Here is a 20,408-nt window from a genome sequence, read left to right on the forward strand (position 1 = left end):
AAAAGACTCATGCTCGGGCAGGTGGACATGTTCTAGGCATTTTTAAACCATGTATATTTACAAGGAGTAGACAAGTCTGGGTTACAGAAAACTAATGTATTTATTGTATTTACAAAAATAAAAAACCGACAGTGCTTGTCACAACCAGTGTTCATATATATGTACACTTTAAAAAAGGCTGGCTGTACTCTTGTTTGAGATAAAAACATTGCACGCATTCTACATTTAAAATACACACAGGCCACCATTCCATAGATAACATGAATTTGCACATCAACAGTGCAGACTCACTTAAAACTGAGATTACAACCATTTTACATGTGCAGTTACAACAGAATTGTAAAAATTAAGCTATGCAACTTGCAGGATTATAAAACATGAAATCATTTTTACAAGTAAAGCAAGAGCTGGCAGATGTTACACCCTTGAAAACTTGCAGAGATGGGTTATGCTCAGAGCATGTATACATTAGTAATGATTGGTCTAAATAATAACTAAAGATCCAGTATTCACTCTGCAACAAGTTCTAAGGGCATCTCCACGCCAAACAGTTCCTCCCAAGGTGTTCGCAGCGTATTCAGAAAGGACCGCATGGATGCCACTGTTTTTGTTGCAACAGTCCACTGCATCTCTGTGCCCGTGTCCTCATCAAGAAATGTAAGTCTTGCTATCCTGTTATTCTTGCAGAGGTGCTGAAATGGAAAACAACAAAAAGTGGCATTACTGCCGAGAAATAAGCTCTTTAAAAGAGAGACTGAGCATGAACAAAAGTAGGTCTGTTTCAGTAGGCTACAGTGTTCTTATCGTGGAGAGGCCACTCGCATCAAAAGCAGCTTTTACAAGCTGCAAAAGACCAAAACACTGTCGCCATTACTGGCTGATTTTCGCAAGTAAAATGTGCGCGTCGCCGCAAGTTTTTGCGCGGATATCTGAGGCCAACCGTTGCACTGCCGTTCACTTCAAAACTGCTAACCCGTCCTTTTTGGTAAAAAACATCACGAGTTTGAATCGACCAGCAGGAAGATTTTCAAATCCAAGTTTCTCAATGATAAATGAGTCTCCAGCTGCCAAACAAGAGTCAACATTGCCAGAAAGAGTCCGAGAATCCATTTTCACCAAGAACAATAATTGGATGGAGTTGTTCTCAGTTCCCCTTTAAATACTCGTGATCAGTGTTCTCTGTTTGCAATACCACACACAAACTGCTACATGCAGGGAACCACTTTACTAGATTACCAGTGTGCTCTGCTCAAGTTGTCGCACTCTGTTGGGAGAGGCCTGTCATAGGCACCAGCCATGCTGTCAATGTTGGTGACTGGCATCACGGTCACAAAAATGCAATCGGCTGGTGGCAAATGTAGCCATCTACAGTGCTAAATCGAATTTTTTTTTATCATCGTGTCGATTATTGTGACCGTCGTTCTTGCCATGCTCACCCACTTCCTGGAGAGGCCACTATGCTTGCAGATATCACTCTTTCACCGCTTGGGCTTGTGGCAACCTTGTGGCAAATTCCAAGTCTAGACATCCATTTCCATAAGGAATATTTTGTTGCTATGCACTGTTCTGGAAGCGTGCACTGTTGCCCATCTTAGGAGGCCGGTGTTTAAAAACTGTCCTTTTATTGTCATGCCTGACCTTTAAGCTCATGATCTCTTTGAGTCCTGCAATTCCAATCACGTGTGCTAAAATAACCAGTTGGTGTCTTTTTCAGCAACAGCGGTGCAATGAAATAAGTTGACTACCAAACTGAGCCATAGCCCGCAGTGTTTCTGTAGGTGGTGGTGATGTTCCACGCCGTAACTGAAAATTCCCTTTATTAGACCCAAACTTCCCTATTTCAGGCTTTTTTTCCCCCTGTATCAGCTTGAAAACTTGGTCCATCTGGAGAAAATGGGAATTTTGGTTCTTACAATTCCCCAAAACTTTGTAAAAATTACTTTTTCACAAAATTTTACCCCTCAAATTCCGTGAAAAAGGGAAAATTTCCTGAATAGAACATCACTTCTCGGTGGCTGCAATGCAGGCATCATGCACACCAGAAAAAAGGACACTGTTGTGAGTCATCATGCTACACCACTGAACACAGATCAGTTTACACCTGCTTGGCAAGATAAGTGGCTGCGTTCAGTAAAAAAATAGAAAGGCATAGAATTACTTTTGGGTAACTGTCTTTTCATAACCTCAGCACAGAAGAGAGGAAGTTTGCACATCCTAGTAAACCTCATGGCACCTGGGTTTGGGAAAGCAATGACAAACTGTAAGGCTCAAAACAAGGGGAATGATCAACTGCAGCCTCCTGAACACATATATATAGCTAAAAAATAAAACTTTCAAACAAGTTTGTAGTTAAAAAGAATATCTCTCCTGCCCGGAGCATTTACTCCTCCAGCCAAGCTGTACCAGAGCAGAGGCTAAGCCACTTAAACTGGAAGAATAATAGTGTCAGTCCAGAGTACTTGGAGGAGTTCCCTAAGGCGGGCTAAAATTTCAAACAAGGCAGGTGGCACAACAAACAATCACCTCGGTCAAGCCACATAGTTGCAAGGTGAGCTTCCCTTTGCATACTTTGCATTAAATGGACCATGTCCGCATGGCAGAATCTCTCTCTTTAGAGAAGACAGAAAGCCTGAAGGATAGTTACCACAGCTGTGATGTTGCTGATCTTTTGGCACACTAATGGTTCATAGCGTACAATACCAGCTTTGGCTGAACCTTTGGGAGTCTTCAAGTAAGAGACCTTGCCAATAAATGTGCTATCTTTTGTAATGACGATGTACACCGGCTTCTGCTGCAGTGATGAGGCTCCATCTAGAGAGAAAAATATTCGAAGGTTTTACGAAGTTTAGCAATGGAGCATTCACTCATTTTGAGACAGTTTACTGATGTAACATATAGAGTACATGCATGAACTGACTCGACAGACATGTAGCAAATACATTTTCAACTTTATATTTATATTGAAAAAAAAAAGTTGCCACTTTTCTTAAACAAACAAAACCATTCATTTTTTACAATTTTTGAAAAATTCAACAAAAATTGTGGATACTGCAATGCCTGCCATCTATAACTTTTTACGAGGTGGCAACTTGAACACTTAAGCAGCTTGTGCTGACATTAGATGCCCACATTATATATGCCAACACTGCAAAAGATGAAGACTTTGTTCACTGGTTGGAATTACGAGAAACCCTACATAGAGGATCGTTGTCCTGTAGTTTCCAGACATGGCATAGTAGTACAAATGCTTGCTTTATGTGTTTGACTTAGACTAGCTGATCTGCCAAAGTTGTCACTGGAGTCAGCCACATAGGTTTGAAAATGGGGAGGGATTTCTCCTCCTGGTTTTCATGATTTTTTTGTTTGGAGCAATTGCGTAAAACATGTGATGTGGGGGGTGCAAATGCCTGTAATAACACTACTGTGAAGTGAAGTATAAAAATCATGAAGGTATCGGCAATTCCAATATGTTTAGTGCTGTCATGTCTACAGCACGATCAGATGCGTGTTGGCTATTATCGTTCACCTTAGCTAAGCAATTATTATTCACCTGACTGCTCACTCCAGAAACCCAGGATGAAAAGTGCAACCTCTTGCTCATCACTGCCATCTGGATCCTCCTCCAAACAAGGTCTGATGACTTCTTTGACCACCTGTGCCAAGCTTTCACTGACATCTGTGACTACAGAGGGTGGCTCGACCATCTTTTCCTGCAGCACTCCTGTAAAGCAAGCACAAGTCTTAGTACACTCATACCTGTCAATCTAAACAGCATGGGTGTTGCTTTCATCCAAACAGCCAGATTATTAAACCAAAATTCAAGCATTCATTTGAAAAACCACAACATGCTCAAAACCATGCGCTAGCACTGCTTGATAAGATTGCTTACACAGTGACACTAAAACCTTGCAGCTCAATGTCAGGAGTTTCCTAACAGATTCTAGGAGCACTGCTTTGTTCATAAAAGAAAATCACTAAGGTTTCCTGTGCCACACTGATAAAAATTAACGACCTGGTGTTCTTTAACGTGCACTGACATCGCACAGTCCACGGGCCTCTTGCTTTTCGCCTCCATCGAAATGTGACCGTTGTGGCCAGGATCGAACCCGCGTCTTCCAGGTCAACAGCTGAGTGCCATAACCGATGAGCCACCGCGGCATTTAAAAGACTGGTTGTGGCTATTTTTGAAACTTCACAGGAGTTCTGAGTACTGCAGAAAATGAACACAAGGCTCCTTTTAAACTTAATGTTTAATGGCATTGCTGGCATCCATCAAGCTGCCTGTTCTGACCAATCACTTGTGTCATGACCACTGATTTTTAGATGCTTATTTTGCTGCAAGTGCTGAAAAGTGGCATTAGAGCTGCTCTGCACTGTTTCAAAATTGATTTCTGGGTGCTCCAAATGGTAAACTTAACTAGTCTGAACTCGCAAACAGTAACACTAAAAAAGACAAGTGCACGGCTGTTTTTGCAGCCATAAGAGGGGCTAATTGTTTTCATAAATACCTGTCAAATACTGGAGGAAACAGTTGCATGTGTCTGCGTCTCGAAGCAAGCACATGTACCATGGTACCGTTCCCTTTTCCTGCTGCCAGCTGAGACAGAAGCCCTGATTACCGAGAAGACGCGAAATGACCTTGAGGTTCTCGAGCAACCGCGTCTCCCACAGTATGAGCCAGGACTCCGGGTCATCCCTGTAATGCATTTACGCAGTGGGCTTTTGCTGCTGCACACTTAAGTAACCTAGATATGGAAATCTTACCTTTCCTTGTTGTCTTTGATCTTGAAAAAGTAAGCCTTGTTACTTGATATAACCAGAAGTGCAGGTACTTCTTCCAATGATGACCATGTCACTAGGTCAACCTATGCAGTAAATAAAGTCACATTAAAAAAAGGAAAGCCTTAGCAGAAAGTTAAGGTCTTAGTAGCTGCACAACATGCCAGAAACACTGCAGGCATGTCTGCAGTCAAGAATACTTAATTTCATCACTTCTTCTTCTCAACAACAAATCATTGTCAGATTCTGTGAAAATAATGCAGCATACATAATAATATACTAGTACTGTTGTAACAGGTTATGAGGAAAGGGAAGGCACAGTAACTGTGTCATTTTGGGTGGACACCTGAACCATGCCTTAGGGAAGGAATGAGGAGCCTGAAAGTCACTGTAGTAGAGGAAAAAAAAATTGAAAATTGGTTTTTGAGGAAAGGAAATGAGGCAGTATCTGTCTCACATCTCCATGGAGGCCTGAAACCTTGCCTTGAGGGAAGGGATAAAGGAGGGACTGAAAGAAGAAAGGAAGAAAGAGGTGCTGTAGTGGAGGTCTCCCAAATAATTTGGAGGTGGATCTTTAACCTGCACTGACATCCCACAGCACATGGGCCCCTTTGTGTTTCTCCTCCATATAAACTCTGCCACCACAGTCGGGTTCGAACCCAGGTATTCCAGATTAGTAGCCAAGGAAGCGTCCTAACCAACTGAGCCACCGCAGCAGGTATTTGAATTCATTTAGACTACCTGAGGTTCTTTAAAGGGAAGCTGAAATGGTTTTTTTGAAAATTCAACGTTATCCAAGAATTCACATCTATGAAGCTTCTAGGTAAAACATGCAGAGTAGTTTAGTGCTAGCATTTAAAATCGTGATGTAATTGCTGATTAAAACCGCAACAATGTTCAGGCTTTTCCTCACTGTGTTGAATGAGTGTGGGGAAACTCGTGGTGATTTCATTGTTGCTGAAATTTCAGATGTCCACTGCCTTCGCCTACATGTTGCCATGCGTCGTCCGATGCCGCCAAACAAAGCTTCGTGAGCTCAACCTTTGATGGAGTTCGTTTACTTCCGTGAAACGAATGTTTCTTCGCTGTAAACGTAGTAGCACCGTTCTTGAAGTCATCACTGCGACCGCTGCCTGCTGCTTTACTCTGCGATGTACAATGCTAGCACAAAAAGATACAGCATGCTTTACCTGCACGTTTCACACATTCAGCTCCTTTAAACTCATTGAAATCTAAAACCTCTTCAGTGGCCCTTTAATATGCAATGAAATACGTAACTGCTTGTCCCCAAAAGCTCCAATCACATTGTTGACATTAGTTGCTAGATTACACAAGGTCTTATATGTTTAGTGCCATGACAAAGCGAGACAGCTTCAAAGCCAGTGTTCTTGAGGTAGCGTATATGTGGATTATACATTTCAATGTACTGTAGCAGAGGCAAAATGCAAAAATTTCGTGGAATGAGATTTTTAGTGAGATTTCACCCCAGAAGGGATGAAATTAACCTAGAATCATTCACTACAGTGTGCCTTACAGCATACAGCATTGCTTTGCGATGTGAAAAATTGTTAAACATTCATCATATGAACAAGTAATTAAATACATTCCCATAAAAAAAACTCTTCAGGCCACTACCGCTGTGCACAAGAGAAGTGTGTGTGTGTGTGTGTGTGTGTGTGTGTGTGTGTGTGTGTGTGTGTGTGTGTGTGTGTGTGTGTGTGTGTGTGTGTGTGTGTGTGTGTGTGTGTGTGTGTGTGTGTGTGTGTGTGTGTGTGTGTGTGTGCGCGCGTGCGTGCGTGCGTGTGCTTCAGTAAACTTTCTGCGAGAGTTAAGAGAACTACTGACCACTAGCTTTAAGATATGAAACTAAATTAAGAAACACTACTCTCAGCAGCAGGTGGTATCACTCTCTGATCCTTCCAAGTGCCAAGAACAAGGAAATGGGTAGGGATATTATTTTTATAATTTCATGAGGCATACTGCAAAACAGTCTTGCTACAAGACTGATATTGTGTAGCTGAGCCATCATACACCTCTTGCTATCGAAATAAATTCCAGTCATTCTTGTCAGCATGGTTGCATATAGGCATGGTCGTTACTAACTTGCTGCCATCTAATGGTGTATAAAAAGACAACTTAAAGTTGGTAGCGTAGAGTCGTTTACTGATGCACAAAAAAATCTCTCCGCACTATATCAGGCGCAATCAGCTATTGCACCCACTCTAGCGTAACTTAACCATCTATCACATCAACTTTTTGCTTAACAGGCTACTGTACTACTTCACCAACTGGAGACTTTTTGTTTTTTACTTTAACAGTCCTGTGCATGTGCAGACGGTTCTTTTGTTTGACTACACTCCTTAAATCGAACCCTAACAATATGCACTATTCCCTTTAGCAGCATTTCATGCACGAGCCTACAAACCTCCACGCAGCAAACGAAAGCCTCCTCTTTTCCAAAGATGTTGACATCTAGATGTAGCAGGACGCTGTGGTCTGGGCACGTAAAAGAGCTTGGTCCCATTTCTTCCCTGTTGTCAAACGATTCCCAGAGAGAGGCCGGGCACTCCAGGTGAGTAGAGTCTGACGTGTCTTTCAGATGCAGACTGGTGTTGGGGTGGCTGTCGGCACTTTTGAAGCTTGCATCTGACAACATTGTATCTGAGGTGCTTGTTTTGCTTTTGTGGTCAATACTCAAACTGTCTGTTCCTAAATGGAGGAAGGAAGAACATCTTGTATCATTGAAAACAATTATGAAACGAAAGACGTAAAAAAAAAAGGCAATAGAAGAGATTGCAAGTAACCTTACTAAACAAAGCACCACTTTAGTAAGTAAATAATTCAGCAAGTGAAATTAATGTACATCTTGAAATAATTTTGTACCTCTTTAAATGAAGTGATACTACAGTGGCTCGAAGGAGAAGTGTGACGAGCGCTCCATGCGCGCCATGCAAGGGAGGTGCACGAAAATTGAGGAAAATCTCTGGCTCCGCTAGGTACGCTGCTGCCAGGAGGGGAGCCATCAGCCGCCATATATGTAAATGGTTGTGAATGAATTCGCGGCATTTGTTTGTCTTTATCCGTGTTGTTGCTCGTACAGGCTATATAAGTGCTACTTTTGATTGCTTTGCTGGATCACTGCTTGTTTTTTCTGCAGCTTGAAGTGGTGTGCAATGCAACAAACTCTTCAAATAGGTGGCACCGCCAGAAGAACGAATGCTTTGTGGCTGGCTGTCAAACCGGGCACAAAGCTCGTGTGATAAAGGGCTCACTTTTTTTACCGCCAAAGTGCACTGCAACGGAGTGCAGTGGACACAAAATGTCCGACATGTTGACAGTGGGCTTTGAAGTAACTGCGTGGTTTCTAAACAATCCCTGGCGTTATTCGCCGTAAAGGAAAGACTTCCTGATTCCATACTGAATTGTCCTGTTAGTTCCCTGAGTAGGCTAAATGACTACAGCTTGATCCACTCAGTCAAAAGAAACTATAAATAATTTTTTGTGAATATATTCCTGTGAACCTTTACAATGTTTCTTTTTTTCTTATGTTTCTTGTATTAGAAGCCACCGGTTTGCGCCTTATGATTTTTTATGTCATGCCAAACTCAACCAGATTCCTCTGGAACAATTGTAGCCACGTGCGACTGTTTCTATGATGTTCGAGATTATTGTAGATCTTGTAGTAGCCTCATCTCGATGGTTCCTTGTTACCTTTTAAATTCGGTGCAGCTGAGAGCAATGGCCAGTCTGATCTTCGACGACTGCCCAGCATATTTGTTACTGTCGCCATGGCTGAGTTCAGTTCACTTCATTGTACAGGTTCTTTTGAGTAAAGTTTCCTTTGAAAGACTTAATTCTTTCTGCCTGATTGCTGTCACCACCACATACAATATTTAGGCTGTTTGTGGTCATGCGACTGCACTCCCGAATGGACTAAATAAGTGAAAGGCACAGAGAGAGCGTCAGGGACATCTTAAACTCAAAAGGTGCCAGCAGAGTTGAGCTCGCGCTCAGTCTGTATTTGTTCTTTAGGTTCGAGCTACAAATAAATTGAACTTAGGCTTGTAATTTCACCTTGTGTGTGCTTAATATATGGTTTGTAAACAAATTTCTGCAGACTGAAAAACTGAAGGCAATAGAATTTCTCTGATATTTGTTATTGTTTCTGCAGATGCAATTTCCTTCTGTGCCAAACGAACAACTGTGCATACGCTCTGAAAGAAGTGCGTGCAAAAAAAACCAAGAAATATATGGTTTAGTAGTGCGTGAACTCTGCCTTCATAAGTTTCTATGCACAAACACAAAAAATTTCTACCTCAAAACATGCCAAACGTATTTTCAACTGCAGTCTGCAGCGTAGCTAGATAATTGCAATGAACAATAGTACAGAACAGAGAATTTGCGGAAGTGGCAGAACCTTCCATGCATTTGGTCCAATCGAGGCACTGGTCTTTTTCTTCTTTCTAATTAAAGGCTGCAGCTGGGTATTTTATTGATCTAGATTTAGCAGTGAATGCCTTTTTCTAGCTGCTATATCCAATTCATATAGCTCTAGGCAAGGCAAGGCGTGAAAAAACAACGGGGCAGTCTGCAAGCACATGCCAAAAATATCAGCGCTACCTCCCAAGCTCTTGCTTTCTGGAAGAATGGCTGCCCGTTTGCTTTTTGCATTCTATATTTGAAGATGAAAATCAAATGTCCGCAAAGAAAAAAATAACTAATGCACAGCCAGCCGCCAAAACGCTTGCAATCTATGTATGCTGCATAGCTGCAGCGTACTGACATAGCTCCCCTGCTGCCTGTGGTGCTCTCTGAGGTTGTGATCAGAAACCTGTGCAGCCCTGCTCCTGTCACACTTCTTCCAGCCACCATAGCGATACATTGGTTTCTTGGTGCCGAAAGCTGTGTGAAAATTTTCACATCTGTCATAATTATTTTAGGGTGATGAGTTTGCATGCCATCACTTCTTAACACACCTGAGTACATTTTAAGAATCAATTACTAAAAAAAGGTGACTGTGCTCATGTAAACTTTTTCAGTTCTATCAACAGAAAATATATCTCCAAATATCTTCACATAGACAAGTTATATTGAACAAATAGTGAACAGCAAAATATATTTTTGAAATGTGGCACTCAAAATAAACACCTAAAAGAAATAAAAGGAAAAGCTTACTGCTTATATTAAGCACAGGCTCTTCAAGGATCTCTTTGAGTGTTGGAAGGACAACCGTAGGTGGCCTGGGAGAGAAGGGTGAACAATTGGAAGTAGACTTGGTACTGCACTTAAGGAGGAAATTGAGAAAAATACACACACACAGTTTGCGGAAGGTTAAGACAGAGAAAACGAATGGGCTGTTGAAACTGCCTTACGGAGATAAGGTCTTATCATTGTCTCGTGCGTTCTCAGCATTTCCGTCGTTTGCAGACGTGGTTGAGATGACCATAATGCTGCTTTGGCTGGGGTTGCTTAGGATAGTGATGTCACTTGCACTCTTTCGGAAGCCAGGCCGATACAGGCTGCTGTGCTGGTCTGGTATCACAGTCTCGATGCTTTCCTCAGAAACGTTATCTGCACATCCTAGGGTAACATGAATGAATGAATTCCATTTCATAAAGGCAAGACTAACATGAATTCAGCACAACTGAATACCAACTGCAGCACCACTAAGGAAAGATTTTCAAATGCGTCTCTCTGTAAACTGCTGGCTCGTATGGGTTTTGCGTAACAGTAACCTTCAGTTAGTTCATTTTGTACTCAAAAGAAATAAAATGATCTGTAGTCTACAGCGATCCAAGCACAGAAGTTTGGAAATCCCCAGATTCCTGAATTAAACCCAATCTCTTCCTGTAAGGCAAAATCCCCTCTGCACTCCTCAAATTTTACTGCAGCTCGAACTTCATTCTCTTAGCAATGAATGGCACCACAGTTTCTTTTATGTGAAACTGCAGATTACAGCAGAAAATTAGCTGCAGGCTTTGGCATAGTTAATTTAATTTTGGATGACTCAGGCAACTATTGTCACCAGATACCACATGAAATTACCTGCAGGCTTTGGCGTAGTTAACTTAATTTTGGATGACTCAGGCAACTATTGTCACCATATAGTGACAATACTTGCCCCTATATAGTAGTAGTGGGCTGAAGCTGACTACTACGTGTCACCTCTGCTTGAAATATGAGTGTAAACTAGCCAGTAGTCTAGGCATGACAAGCTTCATAGCAATCTGTTCATAACAACAACCTAAATATAAGAGGAAAAACAATGACAATAACAACAATGACAATAACAAAAGCATACCATGGTAATGCATTTTCAATTTCATTGTTTTAATCATACCTGCCTTTAGCCTGCCAAGCAAAGAGTTTATTTTTCTCCCAGAGTTAAATTTTTCCCTCTTGACATTTTATTTGTATCATTTATCATCACATATCATTTCTTTATGGGTACATGACTTAATTTCATCTACACAAAAAGCATTCGAACATATCAGTTTCGAGCATGCATTAAAGAGTTCATTTCATATTTTTCTATACCGCATTTTTACTACCATTAAAACAGCATTCCAATAAAAAAAGTAGAAGAAAACAAAACAGACTTAATTTAACTTTTTAACGGGCTTGTTGCGCTTATAGAAACATTAGTGCTTAAGCTTCAATATTTATAGCCAGTTTCAGGTTGCGATCAATGCTGTGCAGAAAACATTCAGCGGAACATCTTAGCTACCACTTCAGATATCACCTAATATGCTTGAATTCATGAAACTGCAAGTATCGTTGCTCTTCTGGCAACTCAATCATATATTTGTGACACAGCTTGGCACCAAATGCATTTTACAAGTGTTCGGCCCAAGACTGCATCTCACGTGGCCTTTCGAGTCCTTTACTCTGAAAACACTTCCGCTCGGCAGCACCCCATACGTGGCTTTTTGCACCACACTGTTCATGGTACTATTGTTTGACAGAGAACCATCATGCTGCTACCTAGGTCACTTTCAATATTGCTTGGGTCAGCCTCACTTGCTGATGAAGCTGCGCATACCCAGCAGCTGCACAGCAGCTGTTTCCATTCCCTTCTCAACAATGCCATTGTATAAGGCTTCTTGTTCCATTGTTGCGACAAGTGAGAGTTCTCGGCAGTGAAGCAATCTTGGTACATCTTGGAAGCGAAGCACATTCTGTGTGTCCTCCTCGCCAGCTGTGCCACTGACTAAACCTCTCATCTTTGTGCCTTCACTGAAATCTTTTGCGCTATCCGCATGCCCTCTCACCCTGCCCTGCATTTTATGCTCTCCCTTCACAATAATCCCTTCTATCTGCCTTGTGTCGAATACATCTTTGCATTGAATATGCTTGCATGATGTTCTCAAGTGCACTTTCAAGCAGGTGAAAGACATGGGAATGGCAGGTATATTTATTGACAGAATCAAAAATATGAAGCCTGTATTTCAAGTTTTGTTACATAGTACTCAATGTTTTCTGTTGCAGGCTCATCATTAACAGAACTATCATTAATTGGTCACTGTTGGCATCATAAATGTTTTCTTGTTTCATGCAACCAATAAGATGCACATACAACACTTTTAAAAATTTTAAACAAGGCATAATTGTTAGTGAGTTGAGTATTTTGCTGCAAAATAAATGAGTCGGCACTTTTTGGAAAGTTATTTTTATGTACATTGAATTGAAATGCAGATTACATTTCTTGCATCTGATATTTGGATTTTTTTTTTTGCCGTGACCATTGACCATAGCAGAAATTTTAACCACCCTACACATGCCTATGTGCACATGGGTACATACAGCCCTCTAAAATAACAAAGCAAGGTGAAAAATCATCCCTCAATAACATCACAAGAGTGTGCACGTCAAACATTCGTGCAAGCCGTGTTGAACTAAAAGACATTATTAAACAGTGAACAACTTGCAAATTCCTGAAAGTTAGCCAAAATAGACAGTAATAACATGAAGGATAAAGGAACAGCCTAAGGACACTGCCAGAGCGCTCATCTCAAGTCTTTTTGATTGTATTTTTATCAGTCCTTTATCACCGTTCAGTACAGCTTAGCTTCAAAACTAGCCTCAAGCACAGATCTGCACACATAGATGCCTGGAATTAAAAATAAAAAGTATCAGCAGGCCACATTATTTTCTCTAACTGCAATGGTAAATGACCGCTATACGTCATTTATCACTGCATTAAAGGTCATTTACCAATGGAGAAGTGCTTTGCAAAAAATAATGCACTGCTTCTGTCCAAACTGACTGTGTAAGTCATATAATTAGGTGAGGTCACAACCTTAATTAGGGCCAACCAGATGAACTTTAGCTGTGTGGAGTTAATTTAGTTAATTTGTAGAATTTTGCCAACACTGAAGCCACTGCTGTATAGATAAAATTAAGCTAAATAAGGAAAAGGCAAACCTAGATTAATACTTGCAGAAGCTTACCTTGAACTGCTTTGCCAAGAGATGAAGAATCTGAAGCCTTCTTGGTAGTCAAGCTGGAGCTAAAGTAGATAGGCAGTAGAGATGATTATTCAACAACAGTAAGTCAAAAAAATTTGAAAACAATATAATGTTTGAATGACAGGTGGATTTAGGGACAACAAGCATGGGATGCAGTTCTTCATAGACAATACATTTTCTGAACTTTATTTGCAGAAAAAAAGAACAGTCAGTGCAATTCTGCAATAGATCTCTCACTCACAGAAAAGTCACTCTAGCCCTCATTCACCTTTAAAATGTGCCCATAGTTTAAACATACAATATTAAAATATCAGGGTTTTTAAAGTGACATATCATGCCATTTCATAAATGTGAATGATATTAGCACTATCTTGCCACGTAACTTGCGCCAGCCAATTTATTCTTGCATACTCATAAAACTCCACATAATGTGGGACCATATCTCACAGTCCTTTTCTTTTCTTGATTAATCACTTGACACCTTTTTCTTCAAATAAGCTGTCTGCCAGGACATAAAATATAAAAAACGAACAGAAAGAATGCCAGATAAGTAACATTCACATTTTATTTGTCAGCTACATGTTCTCTGTTTCACATTTTCGTGCTTTGGGTCAATCCATTAGAATGCATACCTTAATTTTTCTGGTGCACTTGATGCAAGACATGAAAGTGCATCCACAGCTTCTGGGGTGTCCAGCGTGAGGAGAATGTCACCATCACACTGGGGACACCTCTCTGATTCATGGACATCTGAAATTTTTACAGGAAAAAGAGAAGAAAAGAACAAAAAAATTTATTCATGTAGAGACCAGATTTACAGACTACATTCTAAATGCCAACAAGACACTCTGAACCTTGTAATCTGGATATAGCATCAAAATAAAAGCAATGAAATAAATGTGAGATAACAGCTGAACCTTATAACTAAACTGCTAATTCTTGGCTAGACTGCTACGGTATAGTAAGTATGAGAAATTTTTGCGCAGGCATGAAACATGCATGTACATGTATATTTTAACCTTGACAAAGCAAAGAGCTACATCTACTATAAGCAACGGTTGATCCTTCAGTTCAAACACTTATACCGACAGTGATCACAAATAGTACCACAAGTTCTAAACAAGCCAATGGAGCAGCAAGAGAGTTACCTGTTGTCACTTTGTCTTTTGTTGTGCTGACCACCACCACTTTTTTGGCAGCGTGTTTTGGGAACTGCACATTACATTTTATGCACTGCAGAGCAGAAAGCCAGAAAAGCAAATAAGGAAGTGTGTCCATTTCACTGTACATACTACAAAGTGTTTTGTACTTTGTATTAGTCAAGCCAAATGACAAGTAGTTCAAGAAACAAGTCCAAAATGATTCTTGCATTCCATCAGAGGTGAATAACATGACTTGAACACTGCTTGCCTCAAGACAAATTTTAAGGATGCAAAAGCTTGTTTGCATTACAGTCACCAGCTGTTAATACATTGACAATAACCTTAACAACAGGTTGACAGAATGAATCTAAGGTGGGAGGAAATCCTCTATGCTATAGGCATCACAGTCGTTCGGCATCACATTTCACAGGTATGCTAAGAGCTTGTAAATAGAAAAAGTTTATAAGCCAGCCTTGCTGTAAGAATATCACTACAAAAGAAACTTTTGTTAACAACAGGTACATTTTCATTGATTTTTATCTGCTTGATTCCTCGATTCCTCTGGTTATTGATGATGATTTGTATTGTGCAAATCAGTACACCAACAAAGAAAAAATGATCTCTGCCTGTGAATGCGTGTTTACTTTTCAATGGCTTTATGTCATTAGTAATTAAAACCCATGAACTCGGGGAAGCAGCAGAAGCTGGTGGAGACATACAGGAACTCAAAATTTTCTTCAATCAATACATCATTTTTCTATTTCTTTGCCATCCTTTAAAGAACAGAAAGTTGGGCTAGTTGGTGTGGATTCATACTTGACAGCGCAAAAAAACGAGGACAAAAGCGAACGAGGAGACACAACACACTGCGCTTGTGTTGTGTCTCCTCGTTCGCTTTTGTCCTCGTTTTTTTGCACTGTCAAGTATGCATCCTTTAAAATTTATTTGTTTAAACCTGTGCCCTGCACAGGCTACCCTTACTAGTATTACAATCCCTTAATGTCAATTCTCTGTAATCTACATAGTGCATTTTCTGCTACACTCACAGGACACTCTAAAATGTTCTTGTGCCCTGCAACATACCCAACATTTCCGATCAATTCAACTCAGCTCAATACAAGCCGATTTCCCTTCATTCGAAGTGTATTACATGGTGGAGGATAACACGTAGTACATTACCTGCAACATCTCCGAGTAAAGGTCTTTTCTTGCTTTTGCTTCTACAAAAGGCTGCAGCATTTTCACAACTTCCTGAAAGCATACACAAAAAAACAAATGGTGCACTGAAATGTTTGAAGGGAGGATGTTAAAAGGTCAACTAGAAGAAAAGCAACAAGCATTAAAGAAAGGAAACTTCGAACCTCAGCATCTTCACTATTGTCGAAAATGTAGCACCTCTCCTTTTTGCTGCGAATAGTCGTGTCAAACTTCAGTTTCACTGCTGTGCCATCATGCTGTTCAGAGGATATGCAAAGAGCACGCACTAAGGTGAACAGGTTAACATTCAAGAAACAACAGATAGCACAAGAGCATGTCAATGCACCTGCTGCGTACTAGTGTCACAGAAAAACTGATGAGTATGAGCATGCTGAATCACAACAAAGAACTCAAATCAATCACTTTGGAACTTAAAAGGCCATTTGAGGGGCCAGTTAACATCTATAGTAACAGCACAGTAGATCTCCATTTCATTCAACATGCAGCCAAAAGTTTAAGAGACTGCCATCCTTGACTGGTCCAACAAAAAACTGGCAGAAAAATGATCGAAGCCATCAACATAACATGAGAATTATTCACAGTGCGCACGTCAGCAAGCCTTTTTCTGCCCTCAGTGAAAAAGGAATACAGAACTACTAAAAATTAGTTTTTGGCTGTCTACGAATGGTCACTTTTCAAGCAGTAAGTCAATCAATGAAAAGGAAAACAACTACAAGACCTAGTTTTGAATCACCTGTTCTATTCTATATTACACATTTCATGGTCTGCACTTCTCACAAACTTACTAAGTCTCTCGGTGCTAATCCACCAAATTTTGTCCAGTCTTGTTTCACAACACTGTACACACATGTAATGTCTAATAAAATAGTCAACAGAAATAATCGCAAACTATTCCCTTTCTTGTTTAATTTAAGAAATTGGTTTATTTATTTACTCAAATGTCCTTAAAGGCCCTCCAGCAGGGCAATAAATACAAAAATAAAAGATATGCAAACTACCAAGATTAAAGTAACACCACAATTCAGACGCCATATTGTAACATAGACCATTTTAAATCCTTTCAGATACAGTGACAGGAATGTAATAGAATACTGAGGAATGCAGACCTCAAGACATGTAATGAACTTGAGCAGGTACCCCCTCCCCCTAAGTTCACTTAGTTCCCTCATGAATCAATAAAGTTGTTACCTATCTACCTGCCTACCAACAACAACACAGAAACTCTAGAGGTCTGCTCGAATACGTACCACGGAGGCCGAAGACAGCATGTTAAGATCCAGTCTTTGGATAATCTTCCCAGTGAGGCTGTCACTTTCTCTCATCACATCATCTTTTACACCGACAAAAACTGACGTTTCGTTGCCATCACTACATTTCTGAACAAGAAACAACTTGCTGTCCATGTCTGAAAAAAAAAACAAGCAAAGTATGATTCAACGAACAAAACATAACAATTCCTGCAAACAATTCCATTTAAGATGAGCATTTCCATAATTTCGTCAAAATAACTGTTGACCGGTGATGGTTGCATAGGTTTTAACGCAGTTCACGTCATCGTGACCAATGCGCCGGCATCGGGAACAGTGCGGGACTTTGCAGTCACGCCATATATGGCCCGTACTGTTGCGGCGCAAACACAACAGTGCCCGGTTTGGTACCACAACCAAGGCCAGCTCCCCGCCAAAACGCACCTGATGAAGCAGATCTTCCACATGTTTTTAAATAAGTGGTTTTTACCGATCCAACTTTGATTCGAAATTCAGTTTTGTGCCAAAATTAAGTGCACCTAATGTGGTTCGAATACTGCGCTAAACTATACTTAAGTGTTCCAGCAAGTGTCAATAGATTTTTCTGCTTTTCCCTTTTACAACCGGCTGCATGATTTAGCCAACAGTTCCAGTCTCCAAGCGAGTGCAGATATGCACTCAAGTAATATCTCTATATGCTATAAGAAATGCACAATACAAAATAAACAATGGTGGTAAGCTTGATGATATCTAAAAATATCACTGAATGGTAACAAATACTCTTCAGAACGTTCTGCTTAAGAGCAGGAGTATCAGTTTCTGCAGCTATAATCTTTTATACTCAACACTACCGAAACGCACAATAAGTAAACTCTCCCTTAATTTGAACTTGCTTAATTCAAACGGCCAGTATTATTCGAGATGGTGTTTTGGCCCCGTCAACATCGTGCATTAAAATTGTTCCATTTAAGCCAAATTCCACACAATTCAAACTAATTTTTTGTCCCCTTTGAGTTTTCATTATCAAGACTCAACTGCAAAGACATGCCTTGGCAGCACTTATAGTCCATTGCTTTCTTTATGACGCGTCAAGGTTGCAGAGTGAGCAACCAGAGCAAACATACCTAAAACACGTCTAAAGAAAAGTTTCTGTAAAGAAAAGTTTTAGCTACTCCATTTTCTATTAAGCAAACAGCACTGTGCCCAATTTATATTAAACGACACTTGAATTTATAAAGAAAGAACTTACTCGCACACACATGATATGAGTGTAAAAACTGCTGGTAATTTGTGCGCTAAGTATCTGTAACCACAGGCTAAGGTCCTTCACACTCTTTTTGCATCTGATTGGGGCAAAAAGATGCTTCCGTTGCAAAGAAGCCTGACAATTTATGACACAGCAACCAAGTGGTCCATGACTGGGGCTTTGCTGACTATGAAGGTATACAACTTATGACAAGACCCCTTCACGTATCAGATTTTTTCATAGCCATAAAACCTCAAGTGTGAGAAACTGAAGTCAGAAGCTAAGCACAGTGAGACAAAGGACCCAAAGCAAAGCGCGAGTAATGTGGCCACAGAGAATATGACAGGGCGCAAACACCACATATTGCAGCTCAGCGGAGTCGCATGCATCTTTAGATGAAAAGACATTCAGATGCTGGTGGCACTTTGTGGGTCAGAGATCACCCTCACACACTTTAGCAAAGCACAGCATTAAAAATGCACACTCTGCATCACAATGTAATGCCAGGGCATGTGTATCAATCACTCCTTCGATTTAGCACAGTCTGTTTGCCGGCAATACCAAGTGACCACAAGCGTACTTGCCCTCCTGTACACATCAGCTCTATGCTTGTGGTGCACTCATTATAAACTAGCTTTGCTGAGACATCCCAGAGAAAAACGAATAAAAAAAAGTGAAAAATAAGAAATGTATGGCTCACCCTCAGCAATTTCTGTGTCCTCCTGTGTAACTTCATCCTTGGCTGTCGTCCAACTGAACCCTTCCAAAGGCGACATGGCACTGGACTCGTCAAGTGGGTCAGAAGGCGCTTCATCCAGCACGACAACACCTTGGCTCAACTCGGAGATTCGTCTCTGAGGGCCTTCAACTTCAACAGTTATTTCCTTTGCCTCCTTCACAACTTCCACTGTTCCCAAGGTGGCTTGCTCCTTAGACAAAACTGTCTTCACTGACTCCGCTCGCCCAGAATCGCTGTCACTATGAGTTTGGTTGGCATCAAATGACCCTCTACGATTTTCAGTCGAAAAGTCTGGCTCAAGTGATGCACGTGTGTTGGGTGTCCCGCAGGGAGTACTCTGGGCATCAGGTAACTTGAGTGCAGACACACCGACAAGCCACTCCTCTCCAAGCTGCTCTTTCCGGCTTTCCAGTTGACTTTTGTAGCTAAGAAAATCGTCATGAACAGCAGCTGCTGCTGTGAAATGCAGAGACAAAGAGGTATGTACTGCTCAGTGAGGTGAACATACACATTATGATCCCTGGATAAAATCGCTGAATTTGTACTGCTCAGTGGGGTGAACATACACATTATGGTCCCTGGATAAAATCGCTGAATTTTATTTGCTGCACTGTGATGTTTAAAGCATTAATTTAGAGGTGCAGTAAAACAAAGTTAATTCAACTCTCACTAATTCTGAAATTTGGTTAATTTGGACTGCCGCCGGATTCCCGCCAAAATGCCCATGCAAGTCCACAGCGTCCGAAGCTGTGCTGTTAATTCGGGCTAGCATCAGTTAATTCGGACAGGCTCTCGAGGGGTGCTGTGTACAAGCGATCGTCCAAGTATTCGTCCTCGAGCCTGGACTGCGTGTAACATTGTTTCCCGTGTTCCTCTGACGTGCTCGTAATGGTAGGCCTATTGACGATCGCCACGCCCCCATCAACAGGCCGAGGGAGAGTTAGGCGGCGATGGCGGCTATCAGCCGCGCATATCAAGCAGCCAGTTGAGCCTGTCGTTTGGAACGACGACTGCTGTGCTGCTATCTTTTTTGTTTTTGTTTTTTACATGCGTCTTGGCACTCCAGCATCACTGCACGCTTCCGGCCGTATGGCGTTTCCGCCCTACCAGCGGTCCGCAGCGGCCGCAACTCAGGGCTGTTCACGTGCTGTTCGATGTTTGTGCCGTGAAGCCTCCTCACGAGCGGCACCATGTGCGAAAAAGCTCCAATGCAAAGAAGCCGCAGATACCCTTATCGTTATGAAGCAGTTCTTTTTTCGACACTCCCGACTAGCATTCAGGAATTAAGGCATTTGACGGAATGACGCAAAAATAGCCGTAGCAGCGCTGTTTTCGTCTTAAAAGGAGTTGGCCATTGCCCGGGTTTTCACAAAATAAATTTTACTTTCACGTGAACAGTTTTTAGCAGTTCTGGGGGGTGGGTGCATTCGATAATTCGACATTTGGAGATAAATCGGATGTTTTTTTCTACTCAGTCCGAATTAACAAGGTGTTACTGTGCTTTTATTTTTCATTTCTTGCCCAAGTCCAAGACAAGAACATGTGCACGCGGACCAATGCTCACACGCA

At 41.1% G+C, this 20,408-nt stretch overlaps 1 protein-coding gene across 2 annotated transcripts in view; it reads right to left on the reverse strand.

The window, feature by feature from the left end:
* Window positions 1–81: 81 nt before the first annotated feature.
* LOC144093729 (serine/threonine-protein kinase 11-interacting protein) overlaps window positions 82–20,408 on the reverse strand; it is a 28,593-nt gene continuing 8,266 nt past the window's right edge. The window contains exons 10-24 of one of the 2 annotated variants that reach the window (XM_077627408.1): window positions 18,801–19,292; window positions 16,855–17,012; window positions 15,751–15,843; window positions 15,569–15,640; window positions 14,396–14,480; window positions 13,880–13,997; window positions 13,230–13,288; window positions 10,152–10,359; window positions 9,955–10,019; window positions 7,205–7,488; window positions 4,765–4,865; window positions 4,509–4,696; window positions 3,551–3,721; window positions 2,645–2,811; window positions 82–692 (exon numbers count right to left, since the gene is read on the reverse strand). In XM_077627408.1, the coding sequence (XP_077483534.1) occupies window positions 510–692; window positions 2,645–2,811; window positions 3,551–3,721; window positions 4,509–4,696; window positions 4,765–4,865; window positions 7,205–7,488; window positions 9,955–10,019; window positions 10,152–10,359; window positions 13,230–13,288; window positions 13,880–13,997; window positions 14,396–14,480; window positions 15,569–15,640; window positions 15,751–15,843; window positions 16,855–17,012; window positions 18,801–19,292 (2,444 nt within the window). In that variant the 3' untranslated portion in view covers window positions 82–509. Of the gene's footprint in view, window positions 693–2,644; window positions 2,812–3,550; window positions 3,722–4,508; window positions 4,697–4,764; window positions 4,866–7,204; window positions 7,489–9,954; window positions 10,020–10,151; window positions 10,360–13,229; window positions 13,289–13,879; window positions 13,998–14,395; window positions 14,481–15,568; window positions 15,641–15,750; window positions 15,844–16,854; window positions 17,013–18,800; window positions 19,296–20,408 lie in introns of both variants that reach the window. The other variant, XM_077627407.1, reaches the window with a different exon arrangement.

This window comes from Amblyomma americanum, chromosome 6 (genome assembly GCF_052857255.1).
Source record: "Amblyomma americanum isolate KBUSLIRL-KWMA chromosome 6, ASM5285725v1, whole genome shotgun sequence".
Taxonomy (NCBI): domain Eukaryota; kingdom Metazoa; phylum Arthropoda; class Arachnida; order Ixodida; family Ixodidae; genus Amblyomma; species Amblyomma americanum.